Below are 22,500 nucleotides of genomic sequence, written 5' to 3'. Positions count from 1 at the left end.
TAAATCAACTACAAACAAAACAAAACAAAAATGTTTGTCTTAGTGAATGCCCTGCCTAAGAATTCAACACCAACACTTGTCTTTTAAAACGCTTCCAACCTGGTTACAACTTCAGTAAAGGGAGACAAAAATTCATTTGATTACTACAAGGCTCAAAACCAATGAAATTTTACCCGTGAGAAGTATTGGTTACTTATTTCGCTTCAGCTAACACCTATGTAATCCCAACAAGTGTCTTTTGTATCAACCACGACCATTTACACCCATATGACTTAGCTGCACGGTTGAGGGGACTCAAAAATACGACATTAGTTTTTAAAAAAGATCATGTGAAAGTGATACACAATAATACACATGACGCCCCGGGAATAAAAAGTGATGTGTGCCCTCGGCCTCAAGCGCGGCATGGACAAACACGGCAAGATTCTCGTTGGCACTTCACCCGTTCATTTGGAAATAGTGCCAGGCATTTTTGAGTGGATGTGTGTGTGTGTGTGTGTGTGGTTGTGTGTGTGTGTGTGTGTGTGGTTGTGTGTGTGTGTGTGTCAGTGTGAGAGAGAGAGAGAGAGAGAAAGAGAGAGAGAGAGAGAGAAAGAGAGAGAGAGAGAAAGAAAGAGAAAGAGAGAGAAAGAGAGAGAGAGAGAGAGAGAGAGAGAGAGAGAGAGAGAGAGAGAGAGAGAGAGAGAGAGAGAGAGAGAGAGAGAGAGAGAGAGAGAGAGAGAAAACAATAGAAAAATACGGGGATAGTGGATGGGGGATGGGAAGTGGATGGGGGATGGGAAGTGGGGGGGGGGGGGTAGAAGGTGGCAAAGCACCTTTCTTTGCCCTTGCTCTTTTTCTATCTTCTCTCCCCTCTTTCTTTTTCAACAAAAATCTATAAAGTCTGATACAAAACGACAACCCTAAAAAATACACACACAAAACTTACCTGCTTTGACAGCTGTCAAGCACATCATGACTGCAGTGTAAAATACTCCACTGACACCAGGATAAGATGACACCAAACTGTTCCTCCAGTCACACACACTTACTAACTACTCTCTTCAACATTTCTTCTCCATCGTTCGGCACTGCATTGCACACCTGACGGAGTGAAATCTCCCGCCCCGTCACACACAAAAGGCTGGAAAGCTAACACTGCAGCACACACTCAGCAGACGACAAGAAGAACAGGCGTAAAAAGATCACATCTGCACCATGTCTCCAACTTCTCGCTTCGCACAATAAGTAGCCATCAAAACAAACACCGGATACTAACTCAGACAGACGAAAAGAAGTGTTTTAACGGCCGAACTAATCACAGTTTTACAAGGTCTGTCTCGTTGCATGAAGAACTTTGTGTTCTACAGTCACGGAATTAGTTCATCATGGACACACAGTTTGCACAAGAAAAGAATTGAAAGTGCAAGATGATTGTATTCTTGTCGACTAGCATACCGTAAGTTGTGTCCACTTACCCAGCGTTTTAACACAACAGTGGACACAAGCCGCTCAGCGAAAGTAAATCCCAGCAAGTTTAAAATCAACACATTTTCGCACAGTACTTTCTTTCAGTGTTGCACCGTATCAGTTATGGTCTCTCCAAATTTGCACTTGTAGAACGAGTAGCCTTCAAAACCAACACCGCACAAAAACTCAAGGCTGAAAGAAAAGAAAAGTTAAAATCACCACATTCCTGCTTGCTAGGAACACCGGACAAAAATCTCCTCTCCGGGAGATTAGCTCACGGACATCCAAACACTTGTTTGAGAGATCGTCTAATGCGAGCTTAGTCGCCAAGCGTGAAGGAAAACACTTGTTCCCTGCACCAAGAAAGCCACTCATCGGATTTGTAATGCATAGGCAAACTCTCTCCGTTTGCTCCCCCCGTGTTTTTCTTTCTTTCTATTCACTGGAAAAAGATTTTTCTTTTTCTTTCGTTGGAAATTTTTGCCGGAAGGCGTGCAAATGCTTGAGAAAGCGTAACACAATTCTTCAAAGAAAAAGCACTCGTCTGCTTCGAATACACTCTACACGCTAGACACACCTCATGTTCCCAACGTGGAGATGATACCCTACTCTTTACTTTCTCCGCTTATTTTCTCTCCCGTGTGAAACGAATAACTTGCGAAAAGCTCCTCTGAACTCATCTTGAATAAAACGAGGACGATACGAAAGAAATGCAACAAGTACTTTCATAGAAAAAGTACACCTGAAATTCAAAGCGCACAACAGTCTCGATCTTTTTATTTGAAGGCAACAAAACCACAATGCTACCCTTCCTCCTGGGATAGTCTCGGCTAACCTTTCAGTTTAAAGGCATACTAACGCACTCCCGTGTTTACAAAGTGTAGTTTGCCCACAATCGATGTCAAACGCACCATAAGACCATTATAATGACGATACGTCACCATGCGCGGACCATAATACATGCATTACAGCTTGTTCTAGCCTCTGAAAAAGTGAGGATGTCAACAAAGCCGCGGTGTTCTCTCCCTTGCATCAACGTTACATGTGTTGCCAAATCTATAAATAGGACGATCCAGATCAAAATGAAAATTCAAATATCTCAACATTTAAGGGGTCCTAGACCACAATATTTTGCAGGGAACTTAATTTAGTCTGTCTCCAGCTGTTGGTAACGCAATTAGCGTGTATAGTCATCGAGTACATATGGCTTTAAAGTGCGTGAACGTTTATTTGTCAAAAAAGAGGAACTACACCCGCACTGCATAGAAACGAGAGAAACTGAAATGAATTCTAAACTGACAACGGCACGCTTACACTGGCGTCAACAAACATACCACCGATGATACTAATGCCGGCCTAGTTCACACCAACGGCGAATGCCGCGCTTTAAATCGGCGAGCAAAGCGCCATCATTTTTCCAAAAATATCACGATCTCCTAAGTAATGTTACGCTCTGATAAGCTCTGATACGAATTGGTTACGCTTTGGGGACGAATTTATTTGATCAGGCCTTGTTACGCTTTGTTACGCTTTAAATCACGCTTTGATAAGCTTTATTACGCTTTGATGCGATTATGACGCTTTAAATCACGCTCTGATACGATTATCAAGCTCTGTTGTGCATTGTTAAGCTCTGTTACGCATTGGAAAATTTCCAGATCGCCGATTTCATGCCGCTTTTGATCCAGAGCAGATCCACAAAATCATTGCATCTTTGACTCCACAACACGATGGCAGAACGACAAGATCCAGAAGTTCCAGATGTACCAGAGCATAATCTATCTTAACAAAGCGTGTCAAGTGGTGACAGACCGTGATGACTGGGGTCCCCGCTTTGAACAAAGCTCTGTTAAGCTTTCCTACGCTTTGAGTCAAGCTTTACTGAACTTTGTTACGCTTTGTTAAGCTTTGATACGCTCTCGGCGCTTTAATCAATTCGTGACAGAGCGCCCAAAATTTTTAAACAGTTTACATTTTTTTGGCGCTTTTGCCGAATGTCCCGCATTGCTCAAAGCTTTCCAACGATCCTGACGCTTTAGTCGTGCTTTGTTACGCTTTGGTGCCGCTTTGAACGGCGCTTTAAAGCGCCATCAAAGCGCCGTTGGTGTGAACTAAGCATTTAAGAAAAAGCTATTTATTTTAGTCGAGCCACCGGTCGCGGCGGGGGCGACAAGGAAGATCGTCTTCGCGTTACTGCCTCTTTTTTATATTTAAAAAAAAAGTTTTGTTTTTGAGTTATCCATGTTATAATCTTCTTTACATAACTTTGGGGACACTCCTAAAGCTTACATATGTACCTCTTGTGTTTTCACGTTCCAGTGATAATTGAATCCGCCTAGAAAGATGAAGAATGCTGATAAAATGTCCGCAGACGAAGAACGCTGATATAATGTCGGATACCCGGCACTTGTCACCGTAGTTTCTTGTGTGCTACGCCAAACTTACCATAACACACGGTTACTGTGCAGTTGTCACACCTGCGAACTGCGAACACAGACAGACGCACGAACGCCACATACAAGAGACGTTGAAGACGCTATCAAACCAACGCAACAAGGAGACACAATTGAACGGCAAATACTCCAGCCTTGAAAGTTTCAACACTTAGTTTCAAGAGATAACAATTTACGTCGAGCTTTACTCCGTTTCCCACGAAAATGCCTCTATAGCCACTGTGCACTTTCACTGCATGGCCTCTTTATAGTCACATTGTACACTCCAATAACCTGGTTCTTATCAGTTTACATTGGCAATCACCCTTCTCCGTGAAACGATCACTTGAAAAGTGAAAGATAGATACAAATCATTATTTACAACAAAAGTCACAGACACCAACAGGCGAAGACTTCCGAGAGGTCAGAAACTTCACCACACACAGTTAAAACGTCCTTTACCCATAACAAAACAAAATAAAACACCCTCCAAAGTTTGAATGCACTGAGACGATCACCGAACTAAACGTACCTCCCCTGACATTTCAACAACATAAGCTGCCAACAAACAACCTACAGCACACAAAAGCAGCAGCGAGAAATAGCTAGGGCCACCACAGTTCATATGAATGGAGGGAGTTCCAGTTTTTCTGGTATGAGGCGACTCCACCCATAGCTCTGAACTGACGACGTCCTCGACCGGTGGCACTGAAAGAGTCTAATGCGCACATTTAAAATACTCTCTGAAGTTCACAACAAGAGTGGAAGGCACAACAGCGTAATCTGTTTCAAGCTACCGGTAGCACTGAAAGAGTCAAATACGCACATTTGCAATACTCTCAGTAGTTCATAACTAGAGGGGAAGCCACAACAGCGTAATCTAGTTCAAGCTACCAGTGGCATTGGAAGAGTCCAATACGCACATATGTAGAGGTTACACGCCGAGTCTCAGTGATTATTAAAAATAATGGTCGACGTTAGCGGATCATGAAAAATGCGAGCTTTAGCGAGCTTTTTCATGACCGCGAACTGAGACCATTATTTTTTATAATCACTGAGACGAGGTGTGTAACCTCTTTATTCCTCCTTTCTTCAGTTATTCAAAGAAAAGAGGAGGTTTTTTGCGAAAGTTTGATCGAATTCTATTCACTCAACCAGTCAACCTGCGCAGGCGATCGATCAATGCGCGGTTGTATAGTTCCGTGCAAATCATTCCATTCTGTTAACACTTCTTGTCAGTTTTCCTATTTTGGACTAAAATCAAGTATACAGATATGCTGTTATTCTGCTGTGGCGGCAAAGGCAGATATTGTGTGTTCTGTATATGTTTTGGTATCGCTTAGGATAATGTTCTTTCGTCAAATGGGACTAGCAGACGAACTTTTGCACCCGTGTTCCAACGTTAAAAACTGTATGAAGTTCAGTTTTCTGGGGAAAATAGTGTATGAAACCGCTTTATGTTGTTTAAATTGCTGAGATGTGTGCATTTGGTTGCGTGTGATCTGTTTATTAAATGAAATATTGTTGAAAACTGACCGTCGGATTGCAGTCTGTTGTCGAAGAAACTGAGTGAAAAGAAGGGGAACTACTCTTGTCGCTAGACAAAGTATGAGTTACTTGCCTTGCGGGAAATTGCTTGTGATGAACGTTTGAGCACGGCAAATCTAGATTCAGAAAACAACCGAACTCATGGATTTTATATGAAGATTCATGTGTTCAGGCCTGTAGTTGTTAATTTAAATGCGGTATGTTTGTATTGTTTGCTCCAGAGATGTATACTTCGTACGTTAGAGCGTTCGGAACTTTTCAGTCGCAAAAAGTAGTACCGAAACAGAACAACTTCTCAACCCATTGCACTATCGAGGATTCAGGCTGTTGCTGGGTCGTTATTTGTTTGGTTGCTGGGTCATTATCGAAAAATAACTACCCCTACAAGTTTACAGAGGTAAAGAAGCAGAGGGGGGAATAAGCCCTATTTCAGGACTTCATAACAAATGGGGAAGTCAAAACAGGGTAATCTATTTCAAGCTACCAGTGGCATTGAAAGAGTCCAATACGCACATTTGCCCTACGACTGGAATTCACAGTAAGAGGGTAAGCCAAGACAGTGTAATCCGGTACACAGCATTCATTTTTTTCTGCCAAGAATAGTAGTAGTGTTACTTTTTGAATACAGTTATTGCCTTTTTCTCTCTCTCACTAATAGCCTTACACACACAAAAGTAAACCTTAACAGTAAAAGAAGAGTGTGGCGAATATTTGAGCAGCATAATCAATGTTCAAGGAACTAAAACAACAATTTTTAGTTTTAATTTAATGTTCTTATATTGTTCAATGTTATGTTGTATGTATATTGTCTATACACCGCAAACAAATTTCTCATATGAGATAATTAGGTCTTCTGTGTCTAGGTCTACATAATACGAGGACACGGTATGTACGAGTCAGACCCTTTCGTGTTCGACTTTGATCCTTTTTGAAGCCAGCTAGTGGCTCATTTTGTGCCAGTAACGACCGTGTAATGATTTCAGAGCGTCGACACAGCGCTCAAACAAACAGCCAGCAGGCTGCAATAATAGAAAACCGGCCAAGAAGATCGATTCCGGTAAATGTGTTTAGATTGTGCTTACTTGTCTGGCTCTATAGGTGCCACGGATCGCTTAACAAAAGCTTGTACTCAAGACAAAAGTGAACAAGCAGACTGACACACGTTAGCATGTCTGCCTGTGTCTTGCGGTGGGAAGTAATCAAAGACTTTGTCGGTGTCAGCTAATACTTGCCATTCTCTTCTGCTTTGTATTTGTTGGTAATCAAAGCCATGTCAGCTTACAGACTAAAGCCATTGCCGCTTATGTTGGTGATGTTTTTTTTCTGGGCCTACAATGTAATTGCCGTCTATAGATAGTTAGAAGCTCAACGTAACGATACTTTTGGGGATTTCACTTTTTTTTACTCTGCTTTCACATACACCCATGACATTCTGCGGCTGACCGTCTTTGTGAAATATTTCTGGGAAAAAACCCACCACCTCCGACCTTCTTTTACATCTGGTTAACCGCAAAAAAACCACGTATTTTCAGCAAATGTAGCCTCAAGCAAATGTAGCCTCAAGCAAATGTAGCCTCAAGCAAATGTAACCTCAAGCAAATGTAACCTCAAGCAAATGTAACCTCAAGCAAATGTAACCTCAAGCAAATGTAACCTCAAGCAAATGTAGCCTCAAACAAATGCCCTTGATTTAAATTTTCTCAACGTAGCACCAAGTTGCTGTCGTCAACATTCTTGTGGTGGTCACTGTGACTTTATGGCAACACTTTACTTAGTATTTAGGTACATGTACCCCTGCAATTTACCCCCCCCCCCCCTCTCTCTCTCTCTACCTCCACCTTCGACTGGCCAGGTCGGTCAGGCCAAAGTTCAGGGACAGGGCATGCTCGCACGGATGGACGGCCAGAAAAGGTAACATCATTCCTGATGAGATGGGACACATTTCACCCAGAATACACCGGCATACGCTGATGTTCAAAAAATCCTTGCGATACAATTTATATCCAAATTAAACATGGCCGGGTATCTCGCTGAAAGACGGCGACACAAGGTGTGAGCCTCGCCAAGTCCACTCGGCAGAACAAACTCTACCGGCGGCTGCAGACAAAACCTGTAGAAGATGTCATCCTTTGTCTCAGAGCCAGGACTGACGGCGTAACTGTAAGCGTTGACCGACAAGGATTACAACAAGTCGCGTAAGGCGAAATTACTACATTTAGTCGAGCTGTGGAACTCACAGAATGAAATTGAACGTAGTCCGCCGCTAGTGCAAAAGGCAGTGAAAGTGACGAGCCTATTTGGCGCGGTAGCGGTTGCGCTGTGCTTCATAGCACGCTTTACTGTACCTCTCTTCGTTTTAACTTTCTGAGCGTGTTTTTAATCCAAACATATCATATCTATATGTTTTTGGAATCAGGAACCGACAAGGAATAAGATGAAATAGTGTTTAAAAACGATTTCGGAAATTTAATTTTAATCATAATTTTTATATTTTTAATTTTCAGAGCTTGTTTTTAATCCGAATATAACATATCTATATGTTTTTGGAATCAGAACATGATGAAGAATAAAATAAACGTAATTTTGGATCGTTTTATAAAACAATTATTTTAATTACAATTTTCAGATTTTTAATGACCAAAGTCATTAATTAATTTTCTAGCCTCCATGCTGAAATGCAATACCGAAGTCCGGCCTTCGTCGAAGATTGCTTGGCCAAAATTTCAATCAATTTGATTGAACATTGAGGGTGTGACAGTGCCGCCTCAACTTTTACAAAAAGCCGTATATGACGTCATCAAAGGTATTTATCGAAAAAATGAAAAAAAAGTCTGGGAATATCATACCCAGGAACTCTCATGTAAAATTTCATAAAGATCGGTACAGTAGTTTACTCTGAATCGCTCTACACACACACACACGCACAGACACACACACACACACACACACACACACACACACATACACCACGACCCTCGTCTCGATTCCCCCTCTATGTAAAAACATTTAGTCAAAACTTGACTAAATGTAAAAAAAGATATAAAATCTAACTATTGTACACACCCATGTTTGCTGAATAAAGGTTTCACTACGGCTGTTAAGGATTCTAAATTGCTCACTGCACATTTCTCCGACGTCAAATGTTTGGTTGAGACGCGTAGGTAGACACTTTACCTATAAATACAACGTTTATCATCTGTAAATCCGACACAACTTCTTTTTTCTTCTTGAGCGTTTATGGGCTGAAACTCCCACGTACACTCGTGGGTTTAGCACGAGTGGGCTTTTACGTGTAATCCTCCCCAACGGAATTACAGTCTTGTCCCAACTCTCCCTGGTCACCCCAGTCAAGCTTGCTACGCTTCACATTATTTCGCTTGAAGGGTCTAACAGGGATTGACGGCTTCAGTGGTTCTTGCTCGCGACGAACCTATGAATTACTTGGGGTTAACATGGTTCAGAAGGCCATCAGGAATAACGCTGACGACAATGATGCTGACTATAAATTACCTCCCCTGATATTTTCATCAAGGTTCATCGTTGTAATGACTTTCGCCACTGCAGATTACCTCCCCTATACTTTCATCCGGGTTCATCGTTGCTCGTAATGACTTTCTCCTCACTCTTTGAATCATCAATAATTTATTGATGAGTATTTGACAACTGGTTGGTTCATTCATTCTGTCGTTCGTTTGGTCGGTCTGTCTTTTCAGCAGTCTGTGTATATATTTAACAATTAATCTGAACGATAGCAGCTTGTACTCTGTTATCCATACGTGTTCATAACACCGTCTCTGACTTCGGAAGTCAGCAAGTAACAATCAAACCTCGAAACCAAACGGGAAAAAAAGGTATCAAGTCAGCAAACACAGTCAAAACATTGACCCACTCATATTTAAACAAAATCAGCTTCAATCACTAATTGATCTTTTCGTACGTGTCCACCTGCCCAATACCCTCAAGTATACATTTCTTTTGTCCCTCACACACTAAAAACCAAATCTCTTTTACACTCCATCACTGTAACAGTGAAAGAAAACCAAATTTTATCCGAACCCTGTATTCATCTCAAGGTGGTGGTAAAATCAACTGTAAGGTAGGAAAGTTACAGTTTTCAATTGTACCTTCTTCTTCTTCAGAGTTCCAGAAATTCTGGTTACGTCTGAGCTTGTTTGCCCATTTGGGTTCCCCAAACTATACTCTGAGAGCATAGTCAGCTTCACTCCGCTTTCGTTGGGTAGGCATGCTGGGTATTTTCGTGTTTCCATAACCCACCGAACTCCGACATGGATTACAGGATCTTTTCCGTGCGAACTTGGGAGTCTTGTGCTTGCGTGTACACACGAAGGTGGTTAAGTCACTAGCAGGTCTGCATATAAGTTGACCTGGGAGATCAGAAAAGCTCCACTCTTAACCCACCAGGCGGCAGCGACCGGGATTCGAACTCACGACCTCGATTAGGAGAGGCCGACGTTTTACCACTGCGCCACTGCGCCCGTCAATTGTACCAAAATCAAGATAATTGTCAAGAAACAAAGACGCACGAAGCAATTGAAAACTGTGACTTTCGTACGTATTAGTTCACTTTCCCTTCCTTCAAAAGCTGAACAGCAATTGGTGGGGTGGGTAGATTGGGGCTGTGGCAAAACTATTTTTGCGCCTTAATTTTTCATTTGAGATTTTGTTTAAACCGAAAGTTCTCTAGCACGAAATAAAAAATATATTTAAGATTGAAGAATTACAAGGACAACCTAATCCTATAGCCATTAATGTTCTAGCTAAGGTGGTTTTATGTTACTTACTACTCCCACAATAAGAATTTTGAAAAGACATGAGTAATTGTTCTGGCAGTTGGTTGGTTGGCTGGTTGGTTGGTTGGTTGGTTCGTGACAAATATAAACCGATTTTAAACCTTTGAAATATTTCATTCAAATATTCATAAACATCAATTAGACAAACGTTCCACAGACGGAGGCTTTTATTCTCCCTTTTATTCTCCCTTTTATTCTCCCTTTTTTTCTCCCTTTTATTCTCCCTTTTTTTCTCCCTTTTATTCTCCCTTTTTTGTCCCTTTTCGTTTGGGCCTCATGTACCTAATCTATAATTTGCTCCGTTGTCCGGAGACTTAAAAAAAACCTAACCATCTGCGACACCTGTCCTCCTTAAAAACAAGATGGTCTGAGCCCTGCGCAGCCACTCCGATCTCTTTCCTCATTCTTCACGGGATCTTCTTGTCATGTCCTTTGGCTGTCGCACCCCCCCACCCCCACCTCAATCCCTCCCCCTCCCCCTCCCCCCTCCCTTCTACATCCACTTAGTGAAAGCTATGTACCACCCTCCGGGATGCTCAAGATTTTTTTTACTTGCAGTGACTAAAAGGAAATTATACCAAGAGTAGGACAATATTTGTGATTACATTGAGCACATTCCTGTACCTAAACAAGAAGCAAAAGTCACGACATAAGTGAACAAATTGGAAAAGGAAGAAATAAGGAATATGACTGTCTTCATCAGCAAGGTTTCTATAAAAAATAAAAAAAATACAATGAGAAACAAGTCGGTAAGGCGAAAATACAATATTTAGTCAAGTAGCTGTCGAACTCACAGAATGAAACTGAACGCAATGCCATTTTACTCGTAGCATCGTCAGGCCACCGCTCATGGCAAAGGCAGTGAAATTGACAAGAAGAGCGGGGTAGTAGTTGCGCTAAGAAGGATAGCACGCTTTTCTGTACCTCTCTTTGTTTTAACTTTCTGAGCGTGTTTTTAATCCAAACATATCATATCTATATGTTTTTGGAATCAGGAACCGACAAGGAATAAGATGAAAGTGTTTTTAAATTGATTTGGACAATTTAATTTTGATAATAATTTTTATATATTTAATTTTCAGAGCTTGTTTTTAATCCGAATATAACATATTTATATGTTTTTGGAATCAGCAAATGATGGAGAATAAGATAAACGTAAATTTGGATCGTTTTATAAAGTTTTATTTTTTTTTACAATTTTCAGATTTTTAATGACCAAAGTCATTAATTAATTTTTAAGCCACCAAGCTAAAATGCAATACCGAACCCCGGGCTTCGTCGAAGATTACTTGACCAAAATTTGAACCAATTTGGTTGAAAAATGAGGGCGTGACAGTGCCGCCTCAACTTTCACGAAAAGCCGGATATGACGTCATCAAAGACATTTATCAAAAAAATGAAAAAAACGTTCGGGGATTTCATACCCAGGAACTCTCATGTCAAATTTCATAAAGATCGGTCCAGTAGTTTAGTCTGAATCGCTCTACACACACACACGCACACACGCACACACGCACATACACCACGACCCTCGTTTCGATTCCCCCTCGATGTTAAAATATTTAGTCAAAACTTGACTAAATATAAAAAAGACCCGAACGTTTAACAGCTTACCAAAAAAGATTGAAGGGCAAAAAGTAAACGCGAAACTAACCATCCACAACCTATTCCTGACGTCCACTCATATACAAAAATGGTAGACATGTCCCACATTCTTGCATATCTCTCTCTCTCTCTCTCTCTCTCTCTCTCTCTCTCTCTCTCTCTCTCTCTCTCTCTCTCTCTCTCTCTCTCTCTCTCTCTCTCTCTCTCTCCAAATACCTGCATCCCACAGTTCTTAACTCTAAACAATATCCTCCATGCAAGAGGGGTACGGGGGCATGCCCCCCCCCCCCCCCCCCGAATTTTTTTTTTTAGGGAAGCAAAATGCTGCAATCTAGGACCACCTGAGCTCAGAAACTGTCATTTAATCATCTCTCTCTCTCTCTCTCTCTCTCTCTCTCTCTCTCTCTCTCTCTCTCTCTCTCTCTCTCTCTCTCTCTCTCTCTCTCTCTCTCTCTCTCTCTCTCTCTCTCTCTCTCTCTCTCTGTGTGTTCAAAGGGGGGGGGGGCCCCCTTAGCACCCCCCCCTAAATCCGCCACTGTACAGGGAATCCCACTCTTTTAGTCGACATCGACCCCATCAGCGTTAAAGCTGTTACGTTACTAGAAGCGGCTACAGACGTTCCTACTCTGATTTAAACTTGGCAATGTTTTTGTTTTTTAGGGCGGACTTTTAACTTTTTTCAAATAACCCTTGAAAAAAAGTGTTCATTTGAAATAAATGTGCCTCACAAAAACATGGATGGCAGGTTGTTTTTGCTTGTAAGTTTTCTTGATTTTTTTGTTTAAAATTTCATTTTTCCCGAAAATGGAAAAGTGGAGGCCTGGGACGAGATGCACGAGAAAGTATGGAACGCCGTTTGGCTCATAACCATTACACGTGTAAAAAATGATTAATACACGTGTAAACAAGAGGCGAAGCCATCAAGGCTCACGTAAGAAATCGACAAACAGTAACACAAACTCAATCACTCCGTCACACACACACACACACACACACACACACACACACACACACACACACACACACACACACACACACACACACACAGAAAGAGCATAGGTGAAACTGTGCAAGAAAGCGAGACACTAGATCTAGATCTGTCTGTCTGCATGTAGCCTACTTACAAGGACACGACTGCCAACTAGTCTCGGCGCGCTCAAAATAATAATGACCGAGACTTTCAGTACTTCCTTCGCGTGACGTCTAACCCTCTTACGTCATAATGTGACGTCAATGTAATTTGACGTCTTCAAATGTTAGAGTTTCTACCACAGACATACACACGCACATACGCACGCACGCACGCACAGACAGACAAAGTTACGATCGCATAGGCTACACTTACGTGAGCCAATAATAAATGATTAATACACGTGTAATAAATGATTAATACACGTGTAATAAATCATTAATACACGTGTAATAAATGATTAATGCACGTGTAACAAATGATTAATACACGTGTAAAAAAATGATTAATACACGTGTAAAAAATGATTAATACACGTGTAAAAAAATGATTAATACACGTGTAATAAATGATTAATACACGTGTAATAAATGATTAATACACGTGTAATAAATGATTAATGCACGTGTAAAAAATGATTAATACACGTGTAAAAAATGATTAATACACGTGTAATAAATGATTAATACACGTGTAATAAATGATTAATACACGTGTAATAAATGATTAATGTTCGTGTAAGAAATGATTAAATACACGTGTATGAATTATTTATTGCACGTGTAATTGTTATGCGCCAAACGGCTTTTCCATAGCATAAGAAAATAGATAAATGACACGTGCAGTAAATAATTCATACACGTGTAAGAAATAAATACACGTGTATAAATTATTTATTACACGTGTATGAATTATTTATTACATGTGTAATGGTTATGAGCCAAACGGCTTTCCATAAGAAAATTACCAACCAGGTGGGAGTCAGCCGCGGAGTTGGATTGATTGAAATTGAGATTTGTTGTGATTTCAACGAATCAGACCCCGCGGTTTGTTCTCACCCGTTTGGGTGGCACCCAATTTCGCTCCGTGCACCTGAGCCCTGAGTCAAATTACAGCCTGGTCGGGTAACACTTTGTAAAACTTGCTACTAAATCATTCGATCAGCTGTCTCCCTGTCTTTCCACACAAAACATCGACAGGATTCGACAGTACGACTGTACTTTCAAGCCCCTTCAACCTCTGTCTGGCTCAGTATTCGGCGTTAAAGATTCAACTTTGTTCCCTTTCTAAGTTTACACGGTGGTCTCCGTGTTTAAAACTAGTTAAATTTAGGTCTATCAGAGGACAGGAATGGCAGACACGTACATACAGAACACACATCTCTGACAGCGAAAACCCACACGGATTCTTCTTCTTGAAGTTCTTCTCCTTCGTTTATGGGCTGAGCATCCCACGTCCACTCACGTTTTTGCACGAGTGGGTTTTTACGTGTATGACCGTTTTTACCCCGCCATTCCGGCAGCCATACGCTGCTTTTGGGGGACAACACTTCGTAATTCATCTCAGATAAAAGCACACAAAACCAATCTCTTTCAACATGACAGTTCCCTGGACCTCCACAAAGGCAGGACAAGAGGGTCATGGACAGGAGCCAATTCCGATCGACCGGGACTGATCAGTCACTGCCATTTTCTGGCACACTTGCCGTTAAACTTGCCTTTTGCCCCTATTCAACAGCCCCAGCCCCCAACCCCTTCGATAAAAATGTATTGCGCCAGAGGGACACGTTTGTAGGTAATACAAAGGACTGGGTGGCCGAGTGGTAACGCACTTGCGCTCGGAAGCGAGAGGTTGCGAGTTCGACCCTGGGTCAAGGCGTTAGCAATTTTCTCCCCCCTATCCTAACCTAGGTGGTGGGTTCAAGTGCTAGTCTTTCGGATGAGACGAAAAACCGAGGTCCCTTCGTGTACACTACATTGGGGTGTGCACGTTAAAGATCCCACGATTGACAAAAGGGTCTTTCCTGGCAAAATTGTATAGGCATAGATAAAAATGTCCACCAAAATACCCGTGAGACTTGGAATAATAGGCCGTGAAGAGTAGGATATGCGCCGAAATGGCTGCGATCTGCTGGCCGATGTGAATGCGTGATGTATTGTGTAAAAAAAATTCCATCTCACACGTCATAAATAAATCCCTGCGCCTTGAATATGTGCGCGATATAAATTGCATAAAATAATAAAATAAAAAAATAAAAAAATAAAAAATCCCTGCGCTTAGAACTGTACCCACAGAATACGCGCGATATAAGCCTCATATTGATTGATTGAATACCCCAATCATACACAGACGCCGCTTCTACTACGTTGTAAAATTGTCCGAGATATGCCCCGATTTGATAACTTTTTCAGATCGGCATGATCGTGTTAAGGACGTAGCGCTGTGTGACGGGGCCCTAAGGTTCTTTTGCAAGGGTCCGGGATACCTGAACAAACAAACAAAACAACAACAACAACAAAACACCAACAAAATGCCGGGAAAGTTGAAGCACAGATTAAGACTTCATTCTACATCTATGTGGGTGAAGGTTGAGACGATAAACGCGGGTTGGGGTTGAGGGGAGGGGGCAGGAACATGATGTGCGTGCAGGGGCGGATCTGGGTTTTGAAAGGGGGTGGGGGGTGCAAAGTTCTTTTTTTTGTTTTGTTGTATCTTATCAGCGAAGGCGCGAAGCGCCGAACCGATGGCGCGAAGCGCCGAGCATGCTAGGGGGGTCCGGGGGCATGCCCCCCCGGAATTTTTTTTAAAAAAGGAAGCAAAATTGTGCAATCTGGTGCAATCTGAGCGTGTAACTTTAGTGCTATTTTCAGGTGATACATTTTTCTTCTTTTTTTTCTTCTTTTTTTTTGTTTTTTTTTTTGTCCCGCTGGGGGGGGGGTGCAATTGCACCCATTGCACCCCCCCCCCCCCCAGATCCGCCCCTGTGCGTGTGTGTGTGTGTGTGTGTGTGGTGTGTGTGTGTGTTTGCGTGCTTGCGTGTGTTTTCGAGTATGTGCGGGCGATCGTACGTGTATGTATGTATGTGTGTGTGTGTGTGTGTGTCACGGTGTGTGTGTGTGTGTCTGTCTCTGTGTCCGTGTCTGTGTGTGTGTCGAGTCTATATGTCTGTCTGTCTGCGTGCAGTGCGTGCGTGTACGTGCGTGTGCTTGCGCCGCGTGGACGCATGCTCTTGCTTGCAGAAGTATATAATTATATGCGTGTATAGGATGGAAAGAGAACAAGTAACACTTACACCAGGGAAAAATAGTCAGTGGCCGTTTGTCTTACTGAGTATAAGGAGCTTATTGTCCGTCAGGTCTTAATTGCCTATATTGGACATGAATTGGTTTATACGATTCGAGTTTTACGCCCTCACGGCTTTTTGATGTATGCGTGTTTAGGTGGTATCAGCCATCTGCACTTATGGTAGAATGACCAAGATCTTTAACGTGCCATTGTGGTGACACGGGGGTGGGAGATGGATACCGTCTCTGGGTCTGCACATAAAGTTGACCCGTGTACGTCCCGGCCCGGATTCGAACCAGCGACCTCTCGATCACAAGTCCAGTGCTCTACCACCTGAGCTACCCGGGCCCCCGAGTAAGCAGCTAGATCTATACTTTTAACTGACCACGGGGAAAGGTTGCTCGACGGTTGACAATGTCAGCGGAAGCCTCACAGCCTGAACAAACAGACAGAGGGAGGTACCAGGTGGGGACAACTGACCAACCTAACCTTTACTGCTTTGAATGATAAGTGCTTCTGTACCGAACGTGTGCAAAGCGTGGTCAAAAGCCGGTCACTCAAGAGAATTATGCTGTCCTGAATATACAGTGGAAACTCGCGTTTACGACCTCAAGAATCTGAGAAAATGGGGTCTTAAAAGGGAGGAGTCTTGACATGAAGGCATATCAACGGGGGGTTATGAACAAAACAAAACAAAAATAAAAGACAAAAATAAAAGACAAAAATAAAAGACAAGACAAGACAAGACAAGTCCAGGTCCTAAAACGGGGGAGCGGGAGCCGGAGGAGATATTTAATCAAAGAGGTTAAAAAAAAAAAGCCAGGTCTTAATGCACTGTATATGCCTACTTTATGAAAATAATCAAATAGAGGGCATACTTAAAGGCACACTCAGCTTCACGTAAACGATCAGTTTCTGGTCACAGATACTGTCAGGCTCTTACACACAGTACAAAAACCCTTTCGTTTAAACACTCACTGCTTGAGAACATCCTAGGTACCCTCCGTATTTCGTGCAGTCAGAACGGATTTACAATGAGACAAATCGGACGCCTCGTTTTGACGCTAGAACTAACTTTTAAAATCTAAATAATAAAGTGACAGCTTGTTAAACAAACATTCTTAAATCATAAAAGAATTCTTTTTTCATCAAGACAAGATCAGTACAATTTGAAGTTTTAACAAGTCGTGTAAGGCGAAATTACTACATCTAGTCAAGCTGTGGAACTCACAGAATGAAACTGAACGCAATGGATTTTTTCACAATGACTGTAGTCCGCCGCTCGTGCAAAACGCAGTGAAACTGACGAGCCTGTTTAGCGCGGTAGTGGTTTTGCTGTGCTGCATAGCACGCTTTTCTGTACCTCTCTTCGTTTTAACTTTCTGAGCGTGTTTTTAATCCAAACATATCATATCTATATGTTTTTGGAATCAGGAACCGACAAGGAATAATATGAAATTGTTTTTAAATCGATTTCGGAAATTTTATTTTAATCATAATTTTCATATTTTTAATTTTCAGAGCTTGTTTAAATCCAAATATAACATATTTATATGTTTTTGGAATCAGAAAATGATGAAGAATAAGATGAACGTAAATTTGGATCGTTATATATAAAAAAACAAAATGTAATTACAATTTTCAGATTTTTAATGACCAAAGTCATCAATTAATTTTTCAAGCCACCAAGATGAAATGCAATACCAAAGTCCGGCCTTCGTCGAAGATTGCTTTACAAAAATTTCAATCAATTTGATTGAAAAACTGATGAGGGTGTGACAGTGCCGCCTCAACTTTTACAAAAAGCCGGATATGACGTCATCAAAGACATTGATCAAAAAAATGAAAAAAACCTCTGGGGATTTCATACCCAGGAACTCTCATGTAAAATGTCATAAAGATCGGTCCAGTAGTTTACTCTGAATCGCTCTCTACACACACACACACACACACACACACACACACAGACACACACACACACACACACACACACACACACACACACACACACACACACACACACACGCACATACACCACGACCCTCGTTTCGATTCCCCCTCGATGTTAAAATATTTAGTCAAAACTTGACTAAATATAAAAAGGGAGCCCGGAAGCAGGTCACGCAAGGTCGTGTTTCCCAAGCAGACCAATTTTCTGCATAGCGCTTGCTTCTTCAAAGCCAACCGCCGCCGATAGTTTCGTGTGACTCGCAGTCGTTTGCCGCATTTTAGATTCAGAGGTTTCACAATAACGTGCTATTGCAGATACAGCGAGTAGCATTGGAATCACAACCTGACGACTAAATTGTGAAAAAAAGGAAAATGGATCACACGGGTTCATGATGGCGGCTCAGTGGTAAAACTAGTAAACCAGGACATCTGGTGTGTGGTTTACCCAAGCTAAATAGCCATTTAAGACAAACTGTGTCATTCAATGCTATTAAATGCTATTTCAAGTGTGTTCCATAAGGTTAGAACTGCTTTTTTTTGTGAGAAGATTTAAATCGTTCTGTAAACCATTTGAGGCAAACTGGGGCTTTGGGCGGGGATGTAGCTCAGTCGGTAGCGCGCTGGATTTGTATCCAGTTGGCCGCTGTCAGCGTGAGTTCGTCCCCACGTTCGGCGAGAGATTTATTTCTCAGCCTGGAGTCAACTTTGTGTGCAGACTCTCCTCGGTGTCCGAACACCCCCGTGTGTACACGCAAGCACAAGACCAAGTGCGCACGAAAAAGATCCTGTAATCCATGTCAGAGTTCGGTGGGTTATAGAAACACGAAAATACCCAGCATGCTTCCTCCGAAAACGGCGTATGGCTGCCTAAATGGCGGGGTAAAAAACGGTCATACACGTAAAATTCCACTCGTGCAAAAAACACGAGTGTACGTGGGAGTTTCAGCCCACGAACGCAGAAGAAGAAGAAACTGGGGCTTTAAGTGGAGGGAAGGGGGAGGAGCTTAAAGGAGAAGGGGTGTTTACGGTTCTTTCCCAAATAGGCCCTACCCCAACCATTTTAAGCACAATGCGCAGAAATGGAAAAATGTTTGCACAGTTTCTGCTGCTTCAAATGTGTATTTCTGCAGCTTCAAATGTGTATTTCTGCAGCTTCAAATGTGTATTTCTGCAGCTTCAAATGTGTATTTCTGCAGCAAGATTATTTCCCTTTTTGTGTGAAGTAAGCGAAATGAAAAGAAATGTAAACACTCAAAACACAAGTTTCGAACTATTGGCAAACAAGTGAATGAATGCATTATGCTGAATGCCTCAGTCATACCCAAAATAACCAACATCTCTGCCATTGAAAGCTGTGTGAGACAGAGGGAGAGAGAGAGAGAGAGGGGGAGAGACAGAGAGAGAGAGAGAGAGAGAGAGAGAGAGAGAGAGAGAGAGAAAGGGGGGGATAGAGAGAGAAAAGGGGGGATAGAGAGAGAAAAGGGGGGAGAGAACGATAGAGAGAGAGGGGGGGAGAGAGAGAGAAGGGAGAGAGAGATATATATATAAATAGAGAGAGAGAGCGAGACACACACACACACACACACACACTCAAAATAGAGAGAGAGAAAGAAAGAGAGTAAAAACTCAACCTCAAATTAAGTGATTGTATGCAAACAACAGACAACATTAAAGTTGCAAAGTTTCTTTTCTATCCTTCTTAAAAATATCAGTTTGACACACAGGAGAATGCTGAGGGTACCTGTCAAAGAATGCCATCCAGACCTCTGAAGGACTGTGACATTTACTCAGACTAAAAAAAAAAGGAGGTCAAACGTAAGCAAACATGAGGAAATCCCGTAAACACCCTCCTACCTTCCCTCGAGCTCCACCTCGGGCATTCAATGGGGTAAAGGTATACGGAGGAAGGGGATGTGTGATGAGAGGTGTTACGTAAGTACGAACGCGCGCGCATACACACACATACGCACACATACACACGCACACACACACACACACCTCAACCATTCAAAGGGGGACTTTAAAAAAAATACTCATAACATAGGTTGAGACAGATTGACTTGCATACAAATGAAGGGATACAGGAAGAAATCAAGAGGAGCAGACAGACAAACAAACACTGAGAGATACATGCAGACACAACACACACACACAGATACCTTGTTCTAACATACCACATGTAGTTATGCATGAAAACACACACACACACACACACACACACACACACACACACACACACAAATGCACCATTAAATGAGGACCTTAAAACAAACATTGCTTCAGACAGCTTGAGATGTGTACAAATGAAGTGATACAGGGAGAAGCCAGAGAAGCACACAGACAGACACTGAGAAGTAAATGTACAGACACAACCCACAGACACCTTGTGCATGAAAAAACACACACACACACACACACACACACACACACACACACACACACACACACACACACACACACACACACATACACACACACACACAAACTCCTACCTAAATCAAATGTTGCTGACTTGTAAGTTACTGCAGTTTGAGTAACCGCGCCACTTGTAAAAGCAAGTGGTTATTTCCAGGACTGAAGCTACTCTCTCTGACTAAACAAAGACTTTGTTTACCAGTGTCTCCAGGACACATAACTTTGCTGACTAGGCAAAGATATGTTGAAAGAACAGTGTTCTTTTGTTCTCACTCATCTTTATTTCATGTTTGCTGTTGTTCTTTTTGCTGTTCTATTTGCTAGAGCTTGTGTGTGTGTGTGTGTGTGTGTGTGTGTGTGTGTGTGTGTATATGTGTGTGTGTGCATGCAGGGGCGGACGAGGGGGGGTGCACACACAAACGCACGTGAATAGGTCTATGTGTTCATCCCTACATGTATGCCTGTGTATGTGAATGCATGCGCTTTCATTTTCATTAACAAGACAGAATACTCCTTCAGAACAGACAGAATAAAAGCTACACACACAAAGCACTGACCCAATTTAGCAACTTCTTCTTTGACAGCAGGGGGAGCAACCTCCACACAATTCCTGGCCTCAGCATTTAGCAGAGTTGCGTTCCCATGGTTCTGAAGCAGCAGACGCAAGCAATCCAAATGTCCCTCTTCAGCGGCAAAGTGCAGTGATGTATTGCCAAAAGACAGCCCATCACGAAGATTAGGGTTGCCTGCGATACATAAAATATTAATTATGCAATGGTACACCCCTTTTAAGACATCATCTCCCCCCCCCCTCCCCTCCCCCTTTTTAAGGCCTTGATATTTTCAGAATTTCTGTTCATTACCTCTGAAAATGTACCTCCATTTTACGACTACCTACATTTTAAGACCTGATTTTCTCAGATTTTGTGAAGTCTTGATAGGGGGGGTTCCACTGTACAGCAGTACACCCCTTTTAACACCACCCCAATGTTCTAGCTCATGAAAGCATTAACATCTATCTGTACACACATACACACAAGTTTTTTTCTCCCATCAGCTGGGTGTCTGAAAAATTAGTTGTCATAGTGTGTGTGCTTTAGTTGTGTGATTCCATGCACCGGTGATGCATAGAATGTGAGTGTACACACTAAAACACATTTCTATCCAGTCAAAACCACACGACCCGACAACTGTTGTGTGCACCAGTACATCTGCACTGTATTACACTACTTGGTGCACATGTTCTTAATACAGCTCCATATTTACACTGAACTTTTGCACAGTCTGTTTAACCTGCTCAACTTGTTCTCTAAAGTTCTACAAAAGAATCTCCAAAACACCAACTCAACAAAGCTCAAATTTAACTGTTCTCTTTGAATATTTTACAAAATTCAAACAAGCATGCACAAGATTGTAAACCGGCTTTTAAAATGAATTTACTGGGTAGCGTTTCAAGCTGGGTAGCGCTTCAAGCTAGCGTTTCAAGCTGGGTAGCGTTTCAAGCTGGGTAGCGTTTCAAGCTGGGTAGCGTTTCAAGCTGGGTAGCGTTTCAAGCATGGATTCCAGTGGTGTAGATTGTTTTCTGTTTTAGTATGTTTGTTTAGGAGGCATATTCTGACGGTAAAACTGACTCAAATCATAATAAAAAAATCCTTGTCTCGCTTGTGTCTTCCGAGGGAGCTTTTGGACAATTTGTCAGATAAGTTTATTTTCTGTGTTATATAAGTGTTAGTATATTTCGACTCAAAATCAAATCACAACAAATGTTCTTTTCTTTTTTTCTATTTCTAACACTTACATTTTGAAACTGATGTTAAAACAAGCAGATATAAAAAAAGCCCATAAAAAAAGAATCAGTATAAGTCACATGGCTCTGGCCATTATGTGTTCTGAATACACTAAAAGTAACAAATCCTTTTGCAGGTAAAAAGAAAAGAAGTTTTCTTGCCTGGTTACAATCTAGTTAAAGAGTGAGGAAATAATATCTGTCAGAAAAAACCCACTGTACTTTGGAAAACATAGTAATAATAAAAAA

At 41.8% G+C, this 22,500-nt stretch overlaps 1 protein-coding gene across 2 annotated transcripts in view; it reads right to left on the bottom strand.

The window, feature by feature from the left end:
• Window positions 1-22,500, bottom strand: part of LOC138978643 (uncharacterized) — a 60,211-nt gene that overhangs the window by 30,880 nt on the left and 6,831 nt on the right. The window contains exon 2 of one of the 2 annotated variants that reach the window (XM_070351410.1): window positions 21,023-21,211. In XM_070351410.1, the coding sequence (XP_070207511.1) occupies window positions 21,023-21,211 (189 nt within the window). Of the gene's footprint in view, window positions 1-928; window positions 1,833-21,022; window positions 21,212-22,500 lie in introns of those variants that run through there. The other variant, XM_070351411.1, reaches the window with a different exon arrangement.

This window comes from Littorina saxatilis, linkage group LG10, assembly GCF_037325665.1.
Source record: "Littorina saxatilis isolate snail1 linkage group LG10, US_GU_Lsax_2.0, whole genome shotgun sequence".
Taxonomy (NCBI): Eukaryota; Metazoa; Mollusca; class Gastropoda; order Littorinimorpha; family Littorinidae; genus Littorina; species Littorina saxatilis.
The sequence above is the reverse complement of the archived record's forward strand: the minus strand, read 5'-3'. Positions and strand labels throughout refer to the sequence as shown.